Source organism: Streptopelia decaocto, assembly GCF_964273445.1.
Source record: "Streptopelia decaocto genome assembly, chromosome: 3".
In the NCBI taxonomy this organism is placed as follows: domain Eukaryota; kingdom Metazoa; phylum Chordata; class Aves; order Columbiformes; family Columbidae; genus Streptopelia; species Streptopelia decaocto.
In genome coordinates, this window is record NC_138656.1 from 329,133 (window position 1) to 349,785 (window position 20,653).

The following is a 20,653-nucleotide window of genomic DNA, read 5'->3' on the forward strand; positions in this document are numbered from 1 at the left end:
GCTGTGACGGTCCTGAGCGTGCTTCCCAAACCGCAAAGGTTTAGCTGCCTCTTTGCTGTCGTTGTCCACAGAAATGAAACCGGACTTGCAAGGCAGGTTGATTTTTCCTTTTTCTAAATTTCCACTTGCAAAACGGAAAGTGCATGAATGAGCAGGAAGCTTAAAAGCTGTAGATGTTTCTGGAATACGCTTGTTCCTGGGGAATCTACTGATAGTTTGCTAGCTACAGATGATATGGCAAGGCTGCAAACCAGAGCACAAACCGCACAGCATAGTGCCGTGTTAGCTCAGCACTCAGGCGTGGCCACGGCCCCGGGTATTTGTACGGCTCGGTCTGTTGCCGTAACAGGGACTGGCGCGGTGCTGTTGAATGGCGGTTCCTCTGCCACGCCAAGCCGGCTCATCCCCGATCGGGGATCTGCCCGCAGAGATCTGGCGTCTGTAGCTTTTTCCCCACTGGGGAACGGGTATGAAATGGCGGATGTTTGAAATCGGAGGGTGGGGAAACTAAGAGACAAGTAAGGTAGAAAAACGTTAACAATGCCCAGATGAATTTCATATGATCTTTCTTGTCATAAATGGAATGTTTTAAGTGTTGAGCCGTGTGGACTTGTGGAGGAAGAGTAGTGAGACTAGAGGAAACCATTACATAGGCAAAGACTAGCTGCTGTACATGCTTGATGTGTGTCCCAATGGAGGACTGAACACAGCGATGTTGTTTGTCCAGGACAGCTTTTGTCACAGTACCAGAACTGCAGTTTATCCTTCTCTTCGTACCAGCTGATGAGAATTTAGGTAAGAATTTAGTACTATTTTATTCTTAAAATAATGAGAAGGATTTCAAGCCTCACTACCATGCACTGTGTTAGTGGGCTTTTGTTGCATGTGTGGGTTTGGGTTTACTTTGTTTTAAATTTTGAGAACAGTTATTTTCTAAAGCTGCAGAAAATACAATCTGAAAGTATCGTCTAATGTACATACCTTGTGAAAGAGGTTTACATGGTTGCATGTTACCTGAATAAAGGCTTTTGTCAGACAAATGTCACCTTTCCTTCGGTGTAAGAGTCCTGACAAAGGTTCTCCAGTGTCAGATCACAGAATCCCAGGATGGCAGGGTTGAAGGGCCCTGGAAAGCCCATCCAGTGCAATCCCCCCGGAGCAGGAACACCCAGCTGAGGTTCCACAGGAAGGTGTCCAGGGGTTGGAATGTCTGCACAGAAGGAGACTCCACAACCCCCTGGGCAGCCTGGGCCAGGCTCTGCCACCCTCACCCCAACAAGTTGCTTCTCAATTTAAGTGGAACCTCCTGTGTTCCAGTTTGCACCCATTGCCCCTTGTCCTGTCACTGCCACTGGCTCCATCCTCCTGACACTCCCCCTTTAGATATCTGTAAACCTTAATGAGGTGTTAATATGCTATTAGTTGCAAGACAAGTATTTCTGTAGGGATTGGATCCTACCAGTTTCTGATTGCTTTGAAGCTTGTGTGGGATGCTGGATTAATTAACAAATTAATCCAGTAACAATTCTTTCACATGTTTATAGTACTGTCATTTTAGCTTTGTTGCTTAACTTAAAAGATGTAAAGCATTATACCATCTGTGGTTTAATTTCTTTTCCTCAGTTTCGGTGATAATTTAAAAGCTTACGTAATGAAGTTCCTGCTCCTAACAGGTTTTTGTCGTTCACAGGGCCAAGCGTAAGGAATGTCTTTGACGAGATGCCGACTGCTCCGGGTTCAGTGGTGGATGAGAACTTCACCCTGCTCGTGTGCCCCAGACACCGGTGCCACCCGCAGCTCCACGTCCGCACGGCACGGTAATGCAGTTTCTCTCCTCTACACCAAGGGCTGTCCTTGAAGGGTTTTACCGTTTGGCTTGCAGCATTGGTATCTTAGTTGAACTGCTATCGTTTTCCTGGATAACCTGGTTAGATAGTTCTGTGACTATGCTGTCTTTATTCTACTGCATCACAAGATCAATTGTATTTTTTGTAAAACTACGTTGCTATCTGGAAAGAATACTTTTGTTTAAAATGTTGATTCTGTGAATCTGCTGGCCGAGTTGTTCCGCTGTGTGTTTTAGTGAATAATGTATGTAGTTTGCAGATCTCCTGGAGCATATTCCAGCTTATTTTTAATTTTCTTATGTCTTATTCCGACCTGTTGAGCAAAGTCTGAATGGGAAGGGCTGTTATTTAAAATAATTGAGTAAGAGCAGGGAATCCCTAGTCCCAGCAGTCCTTCGGGCACGGAAAGTCATCCTCTTTGGTCCAGCTTTGTCTGCATGAGCATGTCGTCATTCGTTCTGTGTCCCGGGAGCAGGCTCCTCCGTGCTGCTCGGAAAGCTTACGGAAATCACAGGCCATGCTTTTTCAATCGTGTCGTGTGTTTCAGTGGGTGCCGTTTGGAGCAAAGACTTTGATGTGCTCACACATGTGCCTTTAACACAGATGTACTCTTGTTTAGGGACTCAAGTCGTAAATGTCATTTAAAAAGTCAGACTCTGAATTATTGTTAATTCCGTATCTGCTCGGTGGGAAGAGTGCACGCAAGGTGGTGGTTTATGAAGTAATTTTATTTGGTTCTGGTTTGTTCTGGAGTTGCTTTTGTTTGTTCTAAGTGCAGTGCTGTATAATTGCGATGCAGTTGTGTAGCAGGATTGTGATTCAATTAGCATTTCTGGTCCTTGTCGTGGGATCTGACCTGTAGGGCCAAGCGCGTCCCTGGGACGCTGTGTCGTGGACACGGGTGTGTGTGCGGGTGCGCGTCCCCCGGGCTGGCGGACAGCGCTGCGGGTGTGTGTCCCCCGTGCGGGCGGACAGCGCTGCGGGTGCGCGTCCCCCGGGCTGGCGGACAGCACTGCGGGTGCGCGTCCCCCGGGCTGGCGGACAGCGGCGCTGCGGGTGCGCGTCCCCCGGGCGGGCGGACAGCGCTGCGGGTGCGCGTCCCCCGGGCTGGCGGACAGCACTGCGGGTGCGCGTCCCCCGGGCTGGCGGACAGCGCCGCGGGTGCGCGTCCCCCGGGCTGGCGGACAGCGGCGCTGCGGGTGCGCGTCCCCCGGGCTGGCGGACAGCGCTGCGGGTGCGCGTCCCCCGGGCTGGCGGACAGCGCTGCGGGTGCGCGTCCCCCGGGCTGGCGGACAGCGGCGCTGCGGGTGCGCGTCCCCCGGGCTGGCGGACAGCGGCGCTGCGGGTGCGCGTCCCCCGGGCTGGCGGACAGCGCTGCGGGTGCGCGTCCCCCGGGCTGGCGGACGGCGCTGCGGGTGCGCGTCCCCCGGGCTGGCGGACGGCGCTGCGGGTGCGCGTCCCCCGGGCTGGCGGACAGCGGCGCCACGGGAGGCACGTCCGCCTGGGAAATGCACGCGCGTGGGGTTAATTCGTACCGACATCTTGGGCTGGGTTGTGACAGCATCCTGGCTCCTGGAGAGAGGTTTTACATGTTTAATTTTACCAAACAGGCCCGAAACAAATCTGCAGATTGTGCTCTTTACCCTGTAGTTTTAGTCAATGTTTGCAATATCCTACAGCTGGACTTTTGAGCATTCTAAGAAAAAAGGCTGAGCCAGACCTTGGCCGTTTGCACCCCTCTGCTATAGGGCTGGATATTTCAATATGTTACAGAATTGTTTGCATATTAGCTTGACTTACAATTTTTAGACTTTTATGTGTATTTCCTTTGAGTTGTCTACTAACTATCAGTATGTGAATGAACCTTAATACTGCGAAGTTATCCTTTGGTGAAATCTATTTCTGAGGTTTTAAAGTGTTAACATATGTCTTGATTTCCAACTATTCTGTTTGGTTTTTATTTAATATTAATCATATTCTTTCTTTTGATGGCCACTGGGTGCTATCAATAGAAATATTTCTGAGGTGACTGCAAGTGTCATGCAGACCATACCAAGACTTCACATAAGAGGTATCGTCTTGCCTGGGATTTCTGTGGTTTCTTATGAAGAATAAGAATTATTCACGTTAGCTTATTTCTTTTATTATTAGAAGTCTAACCCGGAGACTGTTTTCTTTCAAATTGCCCCGTAGCTGGTGGTATGAAGTGCGTGCTTTGACGCTGCCTGCGGACGGGTGCTCGGTGAGCTGCCCGGTGTCTGCAGCAGCCGCTTGCCGTTCCTCCCCTGCGCTCGCCCTTGCGCTTGAGCCGCATCCACAGTAACGCGGAGCGGGGCGCTCGGGCGCTGCGCTGTCCCCGCCGCCTGCCTGGCACGCGCCCTCTGCCCCGCGCCCCCCGCCCTGCAGCAGAGCAGGGAAGGAACCTGCGCCCTGATGCTTTGCTTAACCATTGGGTTTTGAAGTTTTTCCCCATCTGACCTTTATCATATGAAATAAATCTGTAGTGTGCCAGAACACAGTCCGCCAAGCTTTTGTATTTCAGTTTCTTGCTGATATCTCACCTTCAGATCCTGTCATTCTTGGGTTTGTACCATATATGAGAGCTCACAAATTTGCAGCTCTGTAGAATGCCTTTGTTGTACTTATTATCACAACCTAGGAATTCCGTAGTATTTTTATTTCAAAAAGCTGTTGTGTTTTGTTTTGTGAGCGTTTGGGTTTTCTTTTTTTCAGACTGTGGTGCTGGTGGACGGTATTAACAGCAGAGGAAGATGAGCAGTAGCTGTGTTGTGCGGTTGGTAGCGTGCGGGAGGCGCTGGGCTCGCGTGGAGCCCTGCTGGGCCGGCTCAGGCTCTGCACCCCGAGCCAGCACCATTTGCCGTGCGCCCCTCAGTGTGCGGCCTCGTGCCGTCGTGTTTTACACACAGAGTGCTGTCAGCAGCCAGCGCAGCGTGGGCTTTGGAGACGGGTGTAATATGTATCCCACTCAAAACACAGGTTTCAATAAGAGTACAGTCTTATTCCTTTACCCCTACATTAGTTTGCCTTGTTCGAGGTTTCATAACACGTTATCAGATTTGCTGCCCTAATTAGTTGTGTTGAAGTAGTGAAGTTCTGATGACAGAAAACCTTACTGTGGTTTTTGCCTCGCGATACTGACCGTGGGGAAGAGAAGACTGCTCTTTTGGCTTGAGATATCATGTGAATTGCTATAGATTTTTCAGGGCTTCATTATTCCCGGAACTCCATTTTAGTTTCATCTTTTGAATTAATTCTACAGATGAGTAATTGATGGTATATTTTCTGTACATTTTCCTTTTGGAAAATCGTACCTACAGAAGGTGCCATTCATTCTGGTGTGCAGGAGCAGCAAAAACCACCTCGATACCCCTGAAATTGTCCTTCAGTGTCCTGCTGGGGTCCGTCAGCACTGAGAGACTCGGACCGTGCTTCACAGAACTAGAAATGGAATGTTTTGGCCCGGTCGTGTTAAGTTTAAGGCTGCTTCTAGATCCAGAAACCCGTAAAGAATAGAAATCAGTATCGTGAGGGTTGTTGGTGGTGGTGGTTTGTGTTTTTTTGGTTTTCTGAATTGTTGCATATGCAGAACTAAGATTTCCCAATTATAGGTACAAGTATTTTGATAAAGCACATACAGACTTGAGCAATAGGGGCCTGAAGCAAAACACAAGCTTTCCTGTAACTGAGGGGAGTAATAATCACTGCTGATCATTATGTTCTGAACCCTGTTTCTACAACACGCAACGTTTTTGAAGAAGAGAGAACTATTGCAACTATTGCAGATCATTTTTCTGTTGACATGTAATGTTAGGGAGACAGGGAGGGCCGTCCCGCGGGAGCGCGGTGGCGGTGCGGAGTGACGGGTACACAGCCCGAGGTCGGGGCACACGGGAGGACCGGCCCCGGCCCAGCCCCGGCCCCGCGCCGCCCCGGCCCCGGCCCCGCGCCGCCCCGGCCCCGCACCGCCCCGACCCCGCGCCGCCCCGACCCCGCACCGCATCGATGCCGCGCCGGCCCCGCACCGGCCCGGCCGGGCGCTCCGCGGAGCCGCCAGGGGGCAGCAGAGCCGCGGCGGGCGGCAGCGGGCAGCAGGTTCCGTGGCACAACAGCAGTTCTGAACCGTCGGCTACTCAGAGTCGTTCCCTCTGGCAGCCCCGCTCAGCCCCGCTTTTCTTACCACCGCTTTTAGTAGCAGAATTGTTGGTTGGACCACTTACATGTTTCAGATAGACAGATAAAACGGCAGTGTCGTTTCAAGCAGTTCCATGTTAGAGCTGGTTTGCCGTTGGCCTTCGTGCCTCAGCTGAGACACTGTTAAATTCTTCAGTCTATTGGTAAAGCAGTGAAGCTTCTTGTTAAGGCTTATATTGATCCTGACTGAGAATTAACTTTTATTTTAAGTGCTTCAATGCGGGATAGTTTGTGTCTGTTTAAGTAAACCCCTGTGCAGTATGCAGCCCATGCCAGTGTCCCGCGGGCTGGCTGTGCTGAGCTCGGCAGCAGGTAAACCCCGGTGCAGTATGCGGCCAGTGTGACACAGCCTGGCTGTGCTGAGCTCGACAGCAGGTAAACCCCAGTGCAGTATGCGGCCGGTGTCCTGCAGCCTGGCTGTGCCGAACTCCAGCAGCAGGTAAACCCCAGTGCAGTATGTGGCCCGTGTCCTGCAGCCTGGCTGCGCTGAGCTCCAGCAGCAGGTAAACCCCGGTGCAGTATGCGGCCAGTGTGACACAGCCTGGCTGTGCTGAGCTCGACAGCAGGTAAACCCCAGTGCAGTATGCGGCCGGTGTCCTGCAGCCTGGCTGTGCCGAACTCCAGCAGCAGGTAAACCCCAGTGCAGTATGTGGCCCGTGTCCTGCAGCCTGGCTGCGCTGAGCTCCAGCAGCAGGTAAACCCCGGTGCAGTATGCGGCCAGTGTGACACAGCCTGGCTGTGCGGAGCTCCAGCAGCAGGTAAACCCCGGTGCAGTATGCGGCCAGTGTGACACAGCCTGGCTGTGCGGAGCTCGGCAGCAGGTAAACCCCGGTGCAGTATGCGGCCAGTGTGACACAGCCTGGCTGCGCTGAGCTCAGCAGCAGGTAAACCCCAGTGCAGTATGTGGCCCGTGTGACACAGCCTGGCTGCGCGGAGCTCCAGCAGCAGGTAAACCCCAGTGCAGTATGCGGCCAGTGTGACACAGCCTGGCTGCGCGGAGCTCAGCAGCAGGTAAACCCCAGTGCAGTATGTGGCCAGTGTGACACAGCCTGGCTGCGCTGAGCTCCAGCAGCAGGTAAACCCCAGTGCAGTATGTGGCCCGTGTCCTGCAGCCTGGCTGCGCTGAGCTCCAGCAGCAGGTAAACCCCAGTGCAGTATGTGGCCGGTGTGACACAGCCTGGCTGCGCTGAGCTCGGCAGCAGGTAAACCCCAGTGCAGTATGCGGCCAGTGTGACACAGCCTGGCTGTGCTGAGCTCAGCAGCAGGTAAACCCCAGTGCAGTATGTGGCCAGTGTGACACAGCCTGGCTGTGCTGAGCTCGGCAGCAGGTAAACCCCAGTGCAGTATGTGGCCCGTGTGACACAGCCTGGCTGCGCTGAGCTCCAGCAGCAGGTAAACCCCAGTGCAGTATGTGGCCCGTGTCCTGCAGCCTGGCTGTGCTGAGCTCGACAGCAGGTAAACCCCAGTGCAGTATGTGGCCGGTGTCCTGCAGCCTGGCTGTGCTGAGCTCAGCAGCAGGTAAACCCCAGTGCAGTGTGTGGCCGGTGTGACACAGCCTGGCTGTGCTGAGCTCAGCAGCAGGTAAACCCCAGTGCAGTATGTGGCCGGTGTCCTGCAGCCTGGCTGCGCTGAGCTCAGCAGCAGGTAAACCCCAGTGCAGTGTGTGGCCAGTGTGACACAGCCTGGCTGTGCTGAGCTCAGCAGCAGGTAAACCCCAGTGCAGTATGCGGCCAGTGTGACACAGCCTGGCTGTGCGGAGCTCCAGCAGCAGGTAAACCCCAGTGCAGTGTGTGGCCAGTGTGACACAGCCTGGCTGCGCGGAGCTCGGCAGCAGGTAAACCCCAGTGCAGTATGTGGCCAGTGTGACACAGCCTGGCTGCGCGGAGCTCGGCAGCAGGTAAACCCCAGTGCAGTATGTGGCCCGTGTCCTGCAGCCTGGCTGCGTGGAGCTCGGCAGCAGGTAAACCCCAGTGCAGTATGTGGCCCGTGTCCTGCAGCCTGGCTGTGCGGAGCTCGGCAGCAGGTAAACCCCAGTGCAGTATGTGGCCGGTGTCCTGCAGCCTGGCTGCGCGGAGCTCGGCAGCAGGTAAACCCCAGTGCAGTATGTGGCCCGTGTCCTGCAGCCTGGCTGCGCGGAGCTCGGCAGCGCGGGGCAGCGAAGCCCCGCAGCGGCGGCTCCAGCTCTGCAGAAGCCTTCGGGAGGCACAGGGGGAGAATAATTGCACTTTGGCCTTTGTATCTTTTTCAGTAGTGGCGCATTAACTTGCCTTCACAAAGGCGTAATGGCTCTGTGTGTGCCGGGTGACTCCTGCACGGCTGTGTGTAATGACAGCCATCTAGCCGATCCTCAGCACTGTTTCTCCCATACAGGAAGGCACTCTTTTTTTTTTTTTTTTTTTTTTAAAGAACCGATTTTCTAAATTGCACCGGTGTAGCTTTTCGAGATCTCTGCCAACTCTAAGCAGCTGATGGCTTGAGTCACGGAAAGTAATTACTGTAAATGCGGCCCAAAGGCCGGTGCAGCCAGCGCGGGGAGCTGCGCGCAGGGCTGCCGGCGGGGCTGACAGGCGCCTCCGCTGGGCCCTGGGGGCTGTGCTGGCCGTGCTCTGTGTCTGCACCGGGGACGTGTCACACCTGGAGCTGCACGTTTGTGCGTGGAGGCTTTGGGTCGGGTATTTGCAATGTTTGTCCATACGCTAACAGAGTAGAACAGAAGTGATCAACAGCTATTAACAGTGGATCTTTAGGATATGACCTGATCTGTTTTTTGTAGGTTGGAAGATTATGATGATCTCATACAAATCTGGACCCTGAAAGAAACCTGTAGTAAATATTTCGTTGCTAATCTCATCGAATGTCAAGATGCAGAACATCAGACGGTTGTTTGTGAGGTCAGTGTGCCGTAAGCTCCGGGTTCGGGTAGGCTCAGTGTTAGTGATGTCCCACGTGAGTAACGGCTCATGCTGCAGCTCCGCGGATGAAAACAGGCTGGGTTTCGGACGGCAGGGTTAGCGGGCTGCGCTGGCGTGCCGCGGGCTGCGCGTGCCTTTTGGGGACTGCCATCTCCTGGTAAGCAAACGAAGCGGCAATTCCTAGTGATTGTGTAGATTCTTTTCGAGTAACTGGAAGCGACTTGAGGAAACCACGTTGCCATTTTGGACATTTGCATCACAGATGACCAGTTTTCACTCCTGGTGAAAATTAACATGTGAAAACTAACAGCCAGTAACACTTTCACAGTTAAAAACGCTATAGACATTTTCTATCTTTTGGCTCAGGCAGTCAGACTTTTGCTGAATTCAAGACAGAAAACCAGGAATTAAATTAAAGAAGTGGCAACAGTTGTCCTGCTGAAAATTCCTGTTAATGTTTTCATGCGTTAGTAATTCTGCATGGTATAATTCTGCTTCACAAGCTGATAGGCAGCATAACCTACTTAATTCCAGAAGTCTGCTTTCTGTAGCAAATGATTTTATGAAACCTTAACATGTAATCACTACCATTGGAAGCCAAATGGGAAACAATAAAGCATTAGTGTAATAGCACATTACAAATGGCTGTCTTTATAAATAATACATTTCAATTGTACACTTTATAGCTCAATGTGATACCAGCGAAAGGTGCTTCAGGCCCTCGCAGTTTATACTTGCCGCTGCTGCTGCAGATTGGAAAGACACCTCCATGCGAACCAAGATAGGAGCCAATTTTCCCTGCAGAGAGTGAAGCTGGCAGCCTCTCTTTGCACATATGGTAGATGGATTGGTTAATCAGCCTCTGCTGAGCCTTGGGCCTAAAATTACATAGCGGCCAGACAACTGCAGCGCCCCAGCTTTTGTCCGGTTACGCAAACAAGGCAAACAAACAATCACTTGTTGTTCGAGGGGAAAAAAATCAAACGTTGTATTTTTTTCTGTTTACGGGAGTGCTGATGGCCTGATAAAACAGCTACCCAAATCCAGCCACGGAGATTTCGTTACGTGTAAAGAGGAGGTTTTCATTATTTGTATTAAGGAAAGAACTTGTTGTGATTATGTGTGTTCCACTAGAAAGTTGCATATAGTGCTAGGTAATCACCAGCCACAGCAAAGTGCCGTTTCAGCACTGCAGCGATCTGGTCGTTTTCACACTTGCCAGGACTTGTTGTTGTTTAACGCTAGGTCTTAGGGTTTTTTTGAACTTGAAGATAATTAGCACTTATAATTGCTGCAAATAATATATGCCATATACAGTATTAGATACTGTTTATATACGATATAATTGCATTCTTGAATTTAATCTTTTTCATAGGAAAATAAAACATGCTTTTTGGTTTGAGCACAACTTTATTTACAAAGCTGTGTCCAGTAATGATTCAGCTGGTGTGGCCAGCTAAACCCCGTTTTTACTGTAGCTGCACTCTAAGTTAAAGAAAAAATATACCTTTTTGAGAGATATAGTCAAAAGGTAGGGTTTTTATTTACTGTAAGAAATGTTTTATTGGAACAGTATGTCATTAGTTGTTTCATATATATAATCCTAATGCTCTCAGAGGTTATAATTACTTCGTTAGCTATAACATCTAATGTACAAGTCCTAATACACACAAGGAAAAAAAAGCATCTTTTGCTGCAATAGTTCCTTTATGTTTTTCTATTTTGCACAGCCAGAGGTGGAACACTAACCTTTACATTCCAGCGCCTGTTTGTTCAGGTTTTGTGCTGACCTAAAACCACGTGCTCAAGTGTTACACGCGTGTGACGTTGCTTTTCTGTTCCAGGATGGTGGCACTGCAGTGGGGTTCATGAGCCTGTGCTCGCAAGTGAACGTTTCCCTGCTTCAGGAGTGCTTTGACCTGGGCCCTTTTCACGGCCTCTGCAAACCGCAGCCTGACGTTCTCAAGGTGCCGCGAGAGCCGAGCATTCAGGAAGGTACTTGTATTCTCAAGTGCTGCATACGTTCAAGATGTATTTATTTCTAGCCTCTGATAGGTTTTTCAAAAGGTTGGAAGAGGATATAGGTTTACTAGCAAGAAAACAAAACAAGGTATCTGTTTTGGAGCTGGTTGTCTGGTGCTTTTTAATTCAGGACAGCAGTGATTGCTGTTTGTGGGAGCTGGTCTATGCCAGGCTCGGGATAAACCTTGGTTTCAAGTTTCAGAAAGCTAAAGCATCAGGTGTATTTTATATTAATTAGCTACAGTTGTACTATTAATTGAAGACTTAATTTTGAAATTTGGTTCTAAAGTCTGATAGCTAAGCAGCTGATTAACTGTGCCTGTTATGTTGTCCCATTGACTTGTGCCATTTCCTTGTGGTCCAGCTTCTGCTCTCCTTGCTCATTGTTTGCAGTCCTCTAGGTTACAAGAATCTGTCTCTTTATTTTTATAGTGGGCACGATGCACCACCACATTTAGCAGCTACCCTACTGCAGATGATAGACACCATTAACATGAATGGCACCTGTTTGTAGAACAGAAGCATCATGTAAATGATCTACAGTTGTCACCTTTATTTTTCAGTGTCAAAGGGCATTTTGTGCAAAAGGGCAACATTTTGCTGTCTACTAATTATCAGTAATAGAATGAAAGGAAACACCATTAGGTGGTTGTGTATCTGCTTGTCTAAACACAAAGCAGCAGGCAGAAAAGGCAGCCAGGGAGCTGCAGAGCAGCCGCCAGCTGGGGCCTCAGGGCCGTGTCCGTGGAGCAGGACAGGGAGAGAAAACCAGCCTTAGAGCTGCTCCCGTGGACTCGTCCTCCTTGTGAAGAGAGATGAAGGAAGCTGTCTGCTCCTGCATCGTTCTGCGCTCCTGGAGCTTCAGGAGGATGGTTTCAAAACAGGTGACAGACACGCAGAATCACAAATGAGACTGAGGGAGGAAGAAAGATCGCTCGGATAGTCTGTTCTGGAAACGAGCTGGGACGCAGGCCGGGCGGCTGCTCCAGGGCCCCTGTTGGCAGGGGCTTGGGCACGGTGACCTCCAGCGGTCCCTTCAGCCGCAGCCGTCTGTGCCTGTCCCCGGGTTCTGGTGACGGCCGTGGCCGCGGCGGCTCGCCCTGGAGCTGCGGCAGAGCCGGTGCCGCTCGGTTGTTGGTAGGGGCTTTAGCAGGACAGCTTTTACACTTCTTTCTTGACATTTAGGAAATCTATGAGGCTTTCTAAATGTTCATGCTAAGTAGCATAAACAACCGTTCTGTCCAGTTTGTTATATAACTGTGGTCAATCTACCATCCGAGTGCTTTTCAGAAATTCATTAAGCACCTTGATTAGTGGTCCCACGCGTTCATCTCGTTTTTCCTTTCCATTTAAAAGCTATGTTACTTTCGAGGGTTGATACTGATATAGTTTGCAATGCCGTGTGTCTCCTTGAAGTAAGATTTTTAGTAGTAGTAGTATCCTTGTATTCGGAATGGTAAGGGGCAGCTCTGGGGAGCGAGCAGTATTTGCGGACTGTTTCAGATGGCCGAGCGCAGGTCGCTGACGGTCTCGCAGATACACGCCCGGGAAGGAGCTGGAGTATCGTACGTGAAGAGCCTGGCTGGTGCTGTTCTTACAGAGAGAGAGCCAGTAGAAATTGAGCAGAAATTAGAGGAGCTCAGTAATATTAATTCTATTGTCACCGAAGAATAATTAAAACTGTTGTTGTAGCTTTGCATATTTTAGAAGTGCTGGTTGTCCTGAAACATCATAACTTGTTGTTTATACCTGCCTGGTATGGCCAAAAAGGGAGAAAAATGAAACTAAAGGCTGTGGTGGTTGAATTTCAGAGAAAGGAAAAAAAAAGGAAAAGAAAAAATCCCAAATATATACTATTATTAATCTAATTTCTGATACCAATTCAGTAAGGCATTAGCTGGTCGCAGTTACGGAAGTCTGCTGTGGTTTATTGAGAAGATATGCACTGTGTAACAGCTGGTTACACGTTAGACCTGTGACTATGACCAGAAAGTCCCTGTTTCTCAGAAGGCTGGAAGGAGCAGCCCTTTCCCTCTGAGGGGTTTGGGTGTCGTTGGTGAGGGGGGTGTGTCTCAGAACTCACTGCCGCGTTCGGTCGTTCAGACTGGGGAAAAGCAGTGATGCTCGCGTTTGGTTGGTTGGGGTTTTTCTGTTAAGAAAGGAAAGAAAAAAGCCTGCTATTTTAATAAATGTACTGCAAAATAACCTGGACCAACTCATAAGCCAGATTCCCACCCTCTCTGACTTTTTAATTTTATTAAAAATGTCATTTGAGAAGGGAATTCTCTTTTTTGGTAAATGTAGAGCCCATGTAAGAGTTGCATCCTGGTAGTCCGTTGTTGAGCCTTTCCAATACAAGGGCTGACCTATGGCCTTGGAACATATCATGGCGTGGGTCACATATAGTTTGTATGTGACTCTGTTGCCTCCCATGTGCGTGACTGTACGAGCGCTGTTGTACCAGCTGCCCTGTGGCTGCAGGTGCTGCGCTGGCCACGTGCTGCACGCTGCCGCTGGCGTGGGAGCAGCCAGGGCTCTGGACTGCACATCAACAGGGGGTGCGGACGTTCTTGCAGTGAATTTGAGCGCTGCCAACTCAAAATGCAGGATGTGTCCCTGCCTGCAATGATTTTACATTCCCGTGCTAAAAACCAGGCAAAACACAGAACCAACCAACCAAAAAACACCACAAAAGACCAAAACCATGTTAAGGGTATTTTTTCAGGCCCTTTAGCTTGTAAGCAGAGACCACAGGTTGATAATATTTTTCCTTTCAAAATGTAATACTGAATAATAATGAAAGAGTGTAAAAAATGCCTATTTAACACAATATTGATATGCCACTTAGGTTTTGGGGTAATTACAGTAATTTGGTTGTTGCTCTGCGGTGTCACGAATTAGCAGCTAGAGGACGTTGTGATGCGGTGGGAGTGATTGAAGGGCTTTTCATGTGAACTGGCTCTTGATCCGCTGGCTGAGCCTCTGCTGACAACCCAGCAGCCGCTCAATTACTCGAATTTCCTTTGCGTTCGTGTTCCTTACTGCCTTCAGTGCCGCAATATTTCTGTTCTTGGCAGTTGCAGGCGTACAGCGTGTGTGTAAACGGGTGCAGCTCCGTTTGACGGGAGCGGAGGGTGGAGCCATTGAGGGGCTTCGTTGTAGTAGAAAGTCAGAAACAACACATCAATATTTACATGACAACAAGAGGCTTGTATTAATTAACTTGTGACACCTGCAGGGCTGTTTATAATGAGAAATGTAGCTGGGTTAATCAGGACGACATTTGATCATTTCTGAGAAGTCTCACATCTGTGATACCCCTGGAGAACCGTGATTTGTAACCCCTGTGTTTCTGCCTGCCCTGCGCGTTGTGTCTGCATTCTTTTCTGCTACCAGAGAAACAGATTTTCAGATAAGAGTTTTGAAAATACTGTTGGCTAAATTACTTTAAACCTTTGAGGTATTTTGGTTCTAATGCGAACTCGGTACTGTGTGAGGCAATGCTGTGTTGGTGAGTGCAGCTCAGGTGGGCTCCCCAAGGCGAGGTTCGGGGCGGGGAGTGCAGAGCTGTTGTGCTGGCTTTGCTGAAGGCTTTTTCCTCCTGGAGCTCAGGAGCTTCCACTTCCTCGTGTTACTGGAGTGTCGGTGCAAGCGCGTCCTGACGCGACGTGTCCTGCAGCAGCCATTCCCACACTTCAGCACTTGAGTAGCTAAAACCTATTTTCAGGCTTTGTCTTTAAATATAAAAGCAAACGGTGAACCTATGTGTAAAACTAGGGAGGTGACGATTTAAGGAATGACAGAACTATGGAAGGTGTCCTTTGCTTTTGGTTATTTGGAGTAATACACAGGATTCACTAATACTGTGATGTTTCTTTCCAAAGTTGATGATTGAAATAATTGTGGTCCACACTTTAACTTGAAAAGCGACTTTTCTGCTGCATTATCAGCTGCTGTCTGGCTCTGAATACCCTCATCTCTGTTGGCTTTAAAGAGACTCGCCCTCCGGCGCGGCTCAGGAGCCCGGCCTGGCGCGCTCGCTGTCGTTGCTGTGACTGTTCAGCTTGCGATTTGGAGCCTGACGCATCTATTCTCTTTGTTACTCAGATGGAGATAAAAGCAATCAAGCAAGTCAAGAAACAGAGTGTGCTTCATCACAAACCTGTGCACATACTGGCGGTCAGGAGGCAGCTGTGCAGGTAATCCCGCTGTACACAGCACCGCTGATAACTTTGAAAGCTCATTTGAAGCAAAACTTGACTGTGTTGCTGAGCTGAAAGTCTGGTGCTGATGGAAAGCTGCCCAAGCTGAAAAGCGGCAATAGAGCTGCGGTTTAGCCTGTAATTTGTAGAAGGTAAAGGGCACATGTTCTGCCTGTTCTTTCCCGCTGAGGGCAGCTCGAGGTGATAAAGGAGTTTTGCTCTGAGGTGTGTCGGTGCAGCATCAGTCAGCAGAGGATCTACCTGAGATACTCGAGAGGGCTGCATCTGTCTCTGGTCTCTCAGTGCTGGATCAAAGCTGCTCTGGTTTTCTTCCCATTATTATACATTTCCATTTCCACAGTATTCTATGCATTGATCCCATTTTCTTTAACATAGCGTGTTTTTAATTTTCATATATTTTCAATATGCATCTAGAAACACAATTTTTTTATATAGAAACTTTTCTGAAAGAGAAATATTTTATCACCTCACAAAGGGATTCTAATGGTAACTATTAGTTAGTGAATATGTTGCTTTTCAGGAAGAATGTATGTATTTTAAAGGCCGCTTTTATCTAGCGTTTCAGAAACAGGCAGATATTACATTAAAAATACTTCCTTGAGCTTCTGTATTTGTCAAAACGTGACAAGTAAAAAGTACATCCCTGTGTGTCTGCTTGGAGTGCTAAGAGATGGGAACGATGCAGGACCTTTTAATTAAGCCATGGAAATGTTTTCCGGAGCGTTGTAAGTGACCACTTGTGTGTTGTTCCTGCAGCGAGATGGAGCCGTCGGTGCTTCCCGCGCTGAGCTGCTGGCTGGTGAGCAGGGTGCTGGTCAGCCAGCGTGCGGAGGAGCCTCCAGCGCCTTCTGCATCCACGTGTTCTGCATCGATGAGAAGCATGAAACCAGGTGAGTATGGGTGAATAGCTACTTTCAATCTTCTCTTTTTAGGAGAAATCTGAATGTGGCAGCACCTGCTGAAGTTCGGTTGGATTTCTTCTGACCTCTGTTTTTTAATTTCTCTTTTACCTCCACTAATAACTCACTGAAATTTTCCACCTGCAGCTTCCCATTTTCGGTAGGACTGCGTGGACAAAAAGTTAAGAGTTCAGTGTTCTGTGATAGTGTCCACTACAGTAGGGGGAAGACACAGGGTTCTTATCTTAAACGCTGCTGCTGCTGAGCCTGAACTCGGGATGCTGTCCTGAAGGAGCCGCTGCGGACCCCGCGCACACGGGCCCAGAAACAGTCAACAGTCCTGCTCCAGCGCAGGAGTGATTGCGTCTGCGCCCTCGGGGAGTGCGTGTTACCCCACGACATTTGCTCATGTTTCCATCTCTTAAATCTGGAGCTGTCATGTGGCTTGTTAGTGCATTGAAAGCAAAATGCAAAGGAACTAAATTGCTGCTTTATCTGGAGATACTTGATACCTTTTAAAGCCCCCCGAAAAATCTCCTCCATCTGTTGTTGCATTCCTTGCTGCCCAGAAGGCGCTGGATACCAGAGAATGGAGAACTGCATTGCGCTGGCGCTTTCCTTTCCCTCCTTTAGCTATCCTATTAACTGGTCATAATTCAGTATTGTGTAGGTGAATATATACAATAGCCCAATCCAGATCTGTATTCAGAGCTATTTTTTTCAGGTTTCATTCAATCATAGGTATTTTAATTAGAAATTCTCTTTTCGTTCGGTAATAATATTGGTGAAATAATTAAAGGGAACTTAATTACAGGTCTGGAGGGAGGAGAGGTCTTATCAGTATTTTGAAGAAATTCAGTACACATATGTATTACCTAAAAAGACATTTTATAGCATTTGAGCATAACTCTTTGGGTCTAGAGCTCTTTGGTATCCTTACACACAGGAGAAACAGGATGAACCTTTTAGATTTCTCATCTCTTTTAAAACTCGAATGTCACATTTCCCTGTCACCATGGAAAACAGAGTGGAATTGCTCTGAACCAGTAGGTGAGAAGTGGAAAGGAGGAAAGTGCTCAAAAACAATTGCAGAGTATTGATGTTCTTGTTAGTCTGACGGAATACGCTGGGCAGGTTTGCCAAGTGCTTAGTGACGGAGCTCTTGGCTCTGGATGAAAGCACCATGGACCGCAGCACCAGCTGCTGGTGCCCTCGCTCCGGTTTGCTGTGTACCGGCGCTTCTCCAGCGGTCCGTCAGTGGCTTCTGAAAATGGTGACGTCAAGAACACGAGGAACGTTTTGTTTCCTTTCAGTGAAGAGCCCAATGGCTTGATGGTGTATCAAACATTCAGGTTTGTTCTTATTGATAATGATGCTTTAAACACCTGATGTGCAGCATGCAACATCTGCAGCTGATCCATGATGAACTAGCGGGACTGTCTGATTAGCACTGTGAATCAGTGTTGCACTTATGGCGTGTAAATATCAAAATGTACAGGATGTCTGGTAGGCACTTTATTTAACCCTGTTTACTCTTGGTTGCAGATCACTGGATTTTTTGGATCATGTTTTCAAGCTTTTTCCGGTATGTCTAATTAAAGTTGTAAAGTGTGTGTGTGGGGTGGGATGGAGTATTTGGATACAATGGTGGTAAGTCAGTGTCTCCCAGGGTACGTATGGCCAGGGACCTGGGCTGAGTTACCCCCAGCAGTAACTCCTCCTGGGCTGCTTTTGCACTTTGTCCTGCGCGCATAAGTCCTTGGTTTATGTTCCATGGGGACTCTTCTGAGATGCAGATTTGGAAAGCAAATATTTCAAACTCCCTTAAAATCATGTATAGATCCAGACTATATACCTAAATTAAAAATAAAACCATGGAAAATACATGGAAAGAGGTGGAGTTAAAGCCTAGAAAGCAGCAGTATTAAGGAAAACCCTATAGCCTAAACAGTGGCGCTGAAGGTGTATGTTTATGGCAAGGTAACGTGCCAAGTTGTGGACGCGCTGGCCGTCAGCGCGCACAGAGCTGTGCCCATCACGGCCACCGTGCACACAGGGCAGGTCGGTCTGCGCACACCGCCTGGCTGCTCGGGATTTAGGGTGTGCCGTTCTACCTGATGGTCTCACTGGGCTGCAAAGGTGCAGAACATCCATACGTTGTCCTAAAATTTCACTTCAGAAGAGTAGTAAGGTAGAAAAAATGACCTTTTAAGGGAAAAATGTTAGCCCTGAAGATGTAGGCATAGAGATAATGTTTCTGCTGGGCAGTGGGACTAGATGGTTGTTGTAGGGCCCTTCCAACTAAAATATTCTATTCTACTGAAGAAAAAAAGATGGGGGGGAGGAGGGTGGGAAAAAAAGACCATTAGGGAATATCAGGCTATTAAATAGAAAATCTTTACCATGGGAGCTAAAATACTCATTTCTGTGAGCCAGCGGCTCCTTTGTGCTGCCCGGGCATCCGTAGAGCAACACTTGGAGCGAACATACATTGTAAGATCTGCCTTCGGTTTGTTTCCTTTCTGTCCCCTCTAGTCAGAAGCTTTTGTGTAAAGCTTAGATTGAGATCACTAAGAGCCTTTATTGTCTGCAAATCTGTTTCAGGACAAAGACTTCTGTGTCATCCTTGTGCCACATAATGTACCGGAGTTCCACCTGATCCAGAGTTTTGTTCGGGTTGTCCCTTCCTGCGCTTCCCAACGTGACCATGAGCTGTACGTGTTCCACCGCGCGGGGCTGCTCAAGTGAGTCACGCGCCTCGTGGCGACCAGCGATGCACTCAGCGCTGCTTTATGGAATATGTAATGCCTGCGCCATCCAGCCTAGCCTTGTAAAAGCAACCACCTTCTGACTGCCAGCATTTATATAGAGTTTCCTTTAAGTTAAAACAAAGTGCAATGAGCCGATTCATGTAAAACTCGTATGTACAGTACTACCTTAATGAAGATGATGGCTGGGGTGGCCCAGTGGCACCCTGAAGTTAGGCTGTTCTGGAACGTGCAGAACAGCAGTAACCTCATTGTTGAGTATCTAGTTGATACCATTTCTCTCTTCCTTTTTTGTGTTGAATCCGTTATTCTGTACCTTTCAATTTCTGCGATACTTTGAACACTCCTGTAGTCTGAAATACTGGTGAACCAGGACACAGCCCTCTCTTGCGATGACTTGTGTTAGGTGGTATGACTTTTCCAATGCTTTGTTTGTGTGACAGGCCTGCACTGGCCTAAACACCGAGCTTAAACTGTGGCACAGCTGGAGATATTTCTGTCTTAGTGTAGCTAAATGCCGCCTGGTTTCAGAGAAACGCTTGTGCTGTAATTGCGTACTCTATCACCTTTGATGGTGCACAAGTAGCTCAGGCAGGAGCTGGCGCTGGGACGGTGCCGTGGGATGGAGCCGGGCTCGTGCGCGCTGTGTGGGGATCCAGCTGGATGCGGAGGAGCCGCTGCAGCCATTCCTGCTAATCTGGGCTGCAGCTGTTCGCAGTTCGCCAGTGGCACTGCTACTGATACGTCCTCTTGCGATTTGGGTCAAAATTAAACTTGTTATCAAGGTTTTTAAAAAACCCCTCACAATTCTGATTAAACTGTGTGTATTCCAAATGACACCAGGCCTTCCATGAAAAGAGAATAATTAGTGGCATTTTCCAAACTCCCTGCAGCTATGCAGGAAAATAAGGAAAAATAGCCTTTCATTGAGGCTGAGGATCAGAAAAGCTACGGAAAAAGCAGATGAAGCTTTTGGAAAGCTTCTGAAGGATGGAAAAACTCAGCGCACAGCAGCAGATGCTCGCTTAGATATAAAACCAAAATATGAAAAAGTAAAAGATCAATATATTGCACTTCAACCAAGGGCTTTCAAAAGGCAGGAGAGTCAAAAGGAAGTCACAGAAAATGGACTAAAAGAAAAACAGGGGTAAGAAGATGAGAATATGAAGACATGAAAGGACAAAATCAGAAGAGGCCCAGGCACAAAATGAGATACTGATTAGTAAAGGTTGTAAAAGGAATGAGAAAAAGTGTTAAGTACACAAAAGGCAGGAGTGCAGCAAATGGAAGTGCAGGTCTGCTACTTAACAGCGAGCGAGAAAAAATAAGAGATGACAAGGCATAGCCTGAAATGCTTAATGGATACTTTCCCTCCATTTTCACTAAAAAGCATAATAATAATAGTGTCCTGGTCCGTGAGCAGTCAAAGGGATTGGGCATCTCAAATGAGTTAATTCATTACTGGAAGAGAAACGAGCACGGGCCTTGGGTTGTCCTGCTGTTCACACTCACGCCAGACCTGCTGGGTTGGTTTATTTTGAAAGGTTTCGGTGTGTGCACGGTGTTCTCTTCACACCGGCCACTGCGCGAGCGGCCAGTCAAGGGGTACACCGAGCTGACACCCACTCAGTTCAGACTCCTTTGTAGTTTTGTAATCAAACATGTGCTTTTGAGCACTCAGATAATCGCGTTGAAAAGGATCAATGAGGTTGAGCTGTGAAATTTCCCATAACGGATCAGACATTTGGTTTGTTTAGGGTACTGGTGCTG

General features: G+C 48.6%; 1 protein-coding gene across 7 annotated transcripts in view; it reads left to right on the forward strand.

Moving 5' to 3' along the window:
- The window catches only part of CFAP61 (cilia and flagella associated protein 61), a 101,852-nt gene that overhangs the window by 5,145 nt on the left and 76,054 nt on the right, over positions 1 to 20,653 (forward strand). For 5 of the 7 annotated variants that reach the window (XM_082047499.1, XM_082047498.1, XM_082047501.1 and 2 more), the window contains exons 5-12: positions 728 to 795; positions 1,691 to 1,817; positions 8,833 to 8,950; positions 10,816 to 10,966; positions 15,101 to 15,192; positions 15,973 to 16,106; positions 17,661 to 17,700; positions 18,720 to 18,859. In XM_082047499.1, the coding sequence (XP_081903625.1) occupies positions 728 to 795; positions 1,691 to 1,817; positions 8,833 to 8,950; positions 10,816 to 10,966; positions 15,101 to 15,192; positions 15,973 to 16,106; positions 17,661 to 17,700; positions 18,720 to 18,859 (870 nt within the window). The remainder of the gene's footprint in view (positions 1 to 727; positions 796 to 1,690; positions 1,818 to 8,832; positions 8,951 to 10,815; positions 10,967 to 15,100; positions 15,193 to 15,972; positions 16,107 to 17,660; positions 17,701 to 18,719; positions 18,860 to 20,653) is intronic. The other 2 variants (XM_082047500.1, XM_082047504.1) reach the window with 2 other exon arrangements.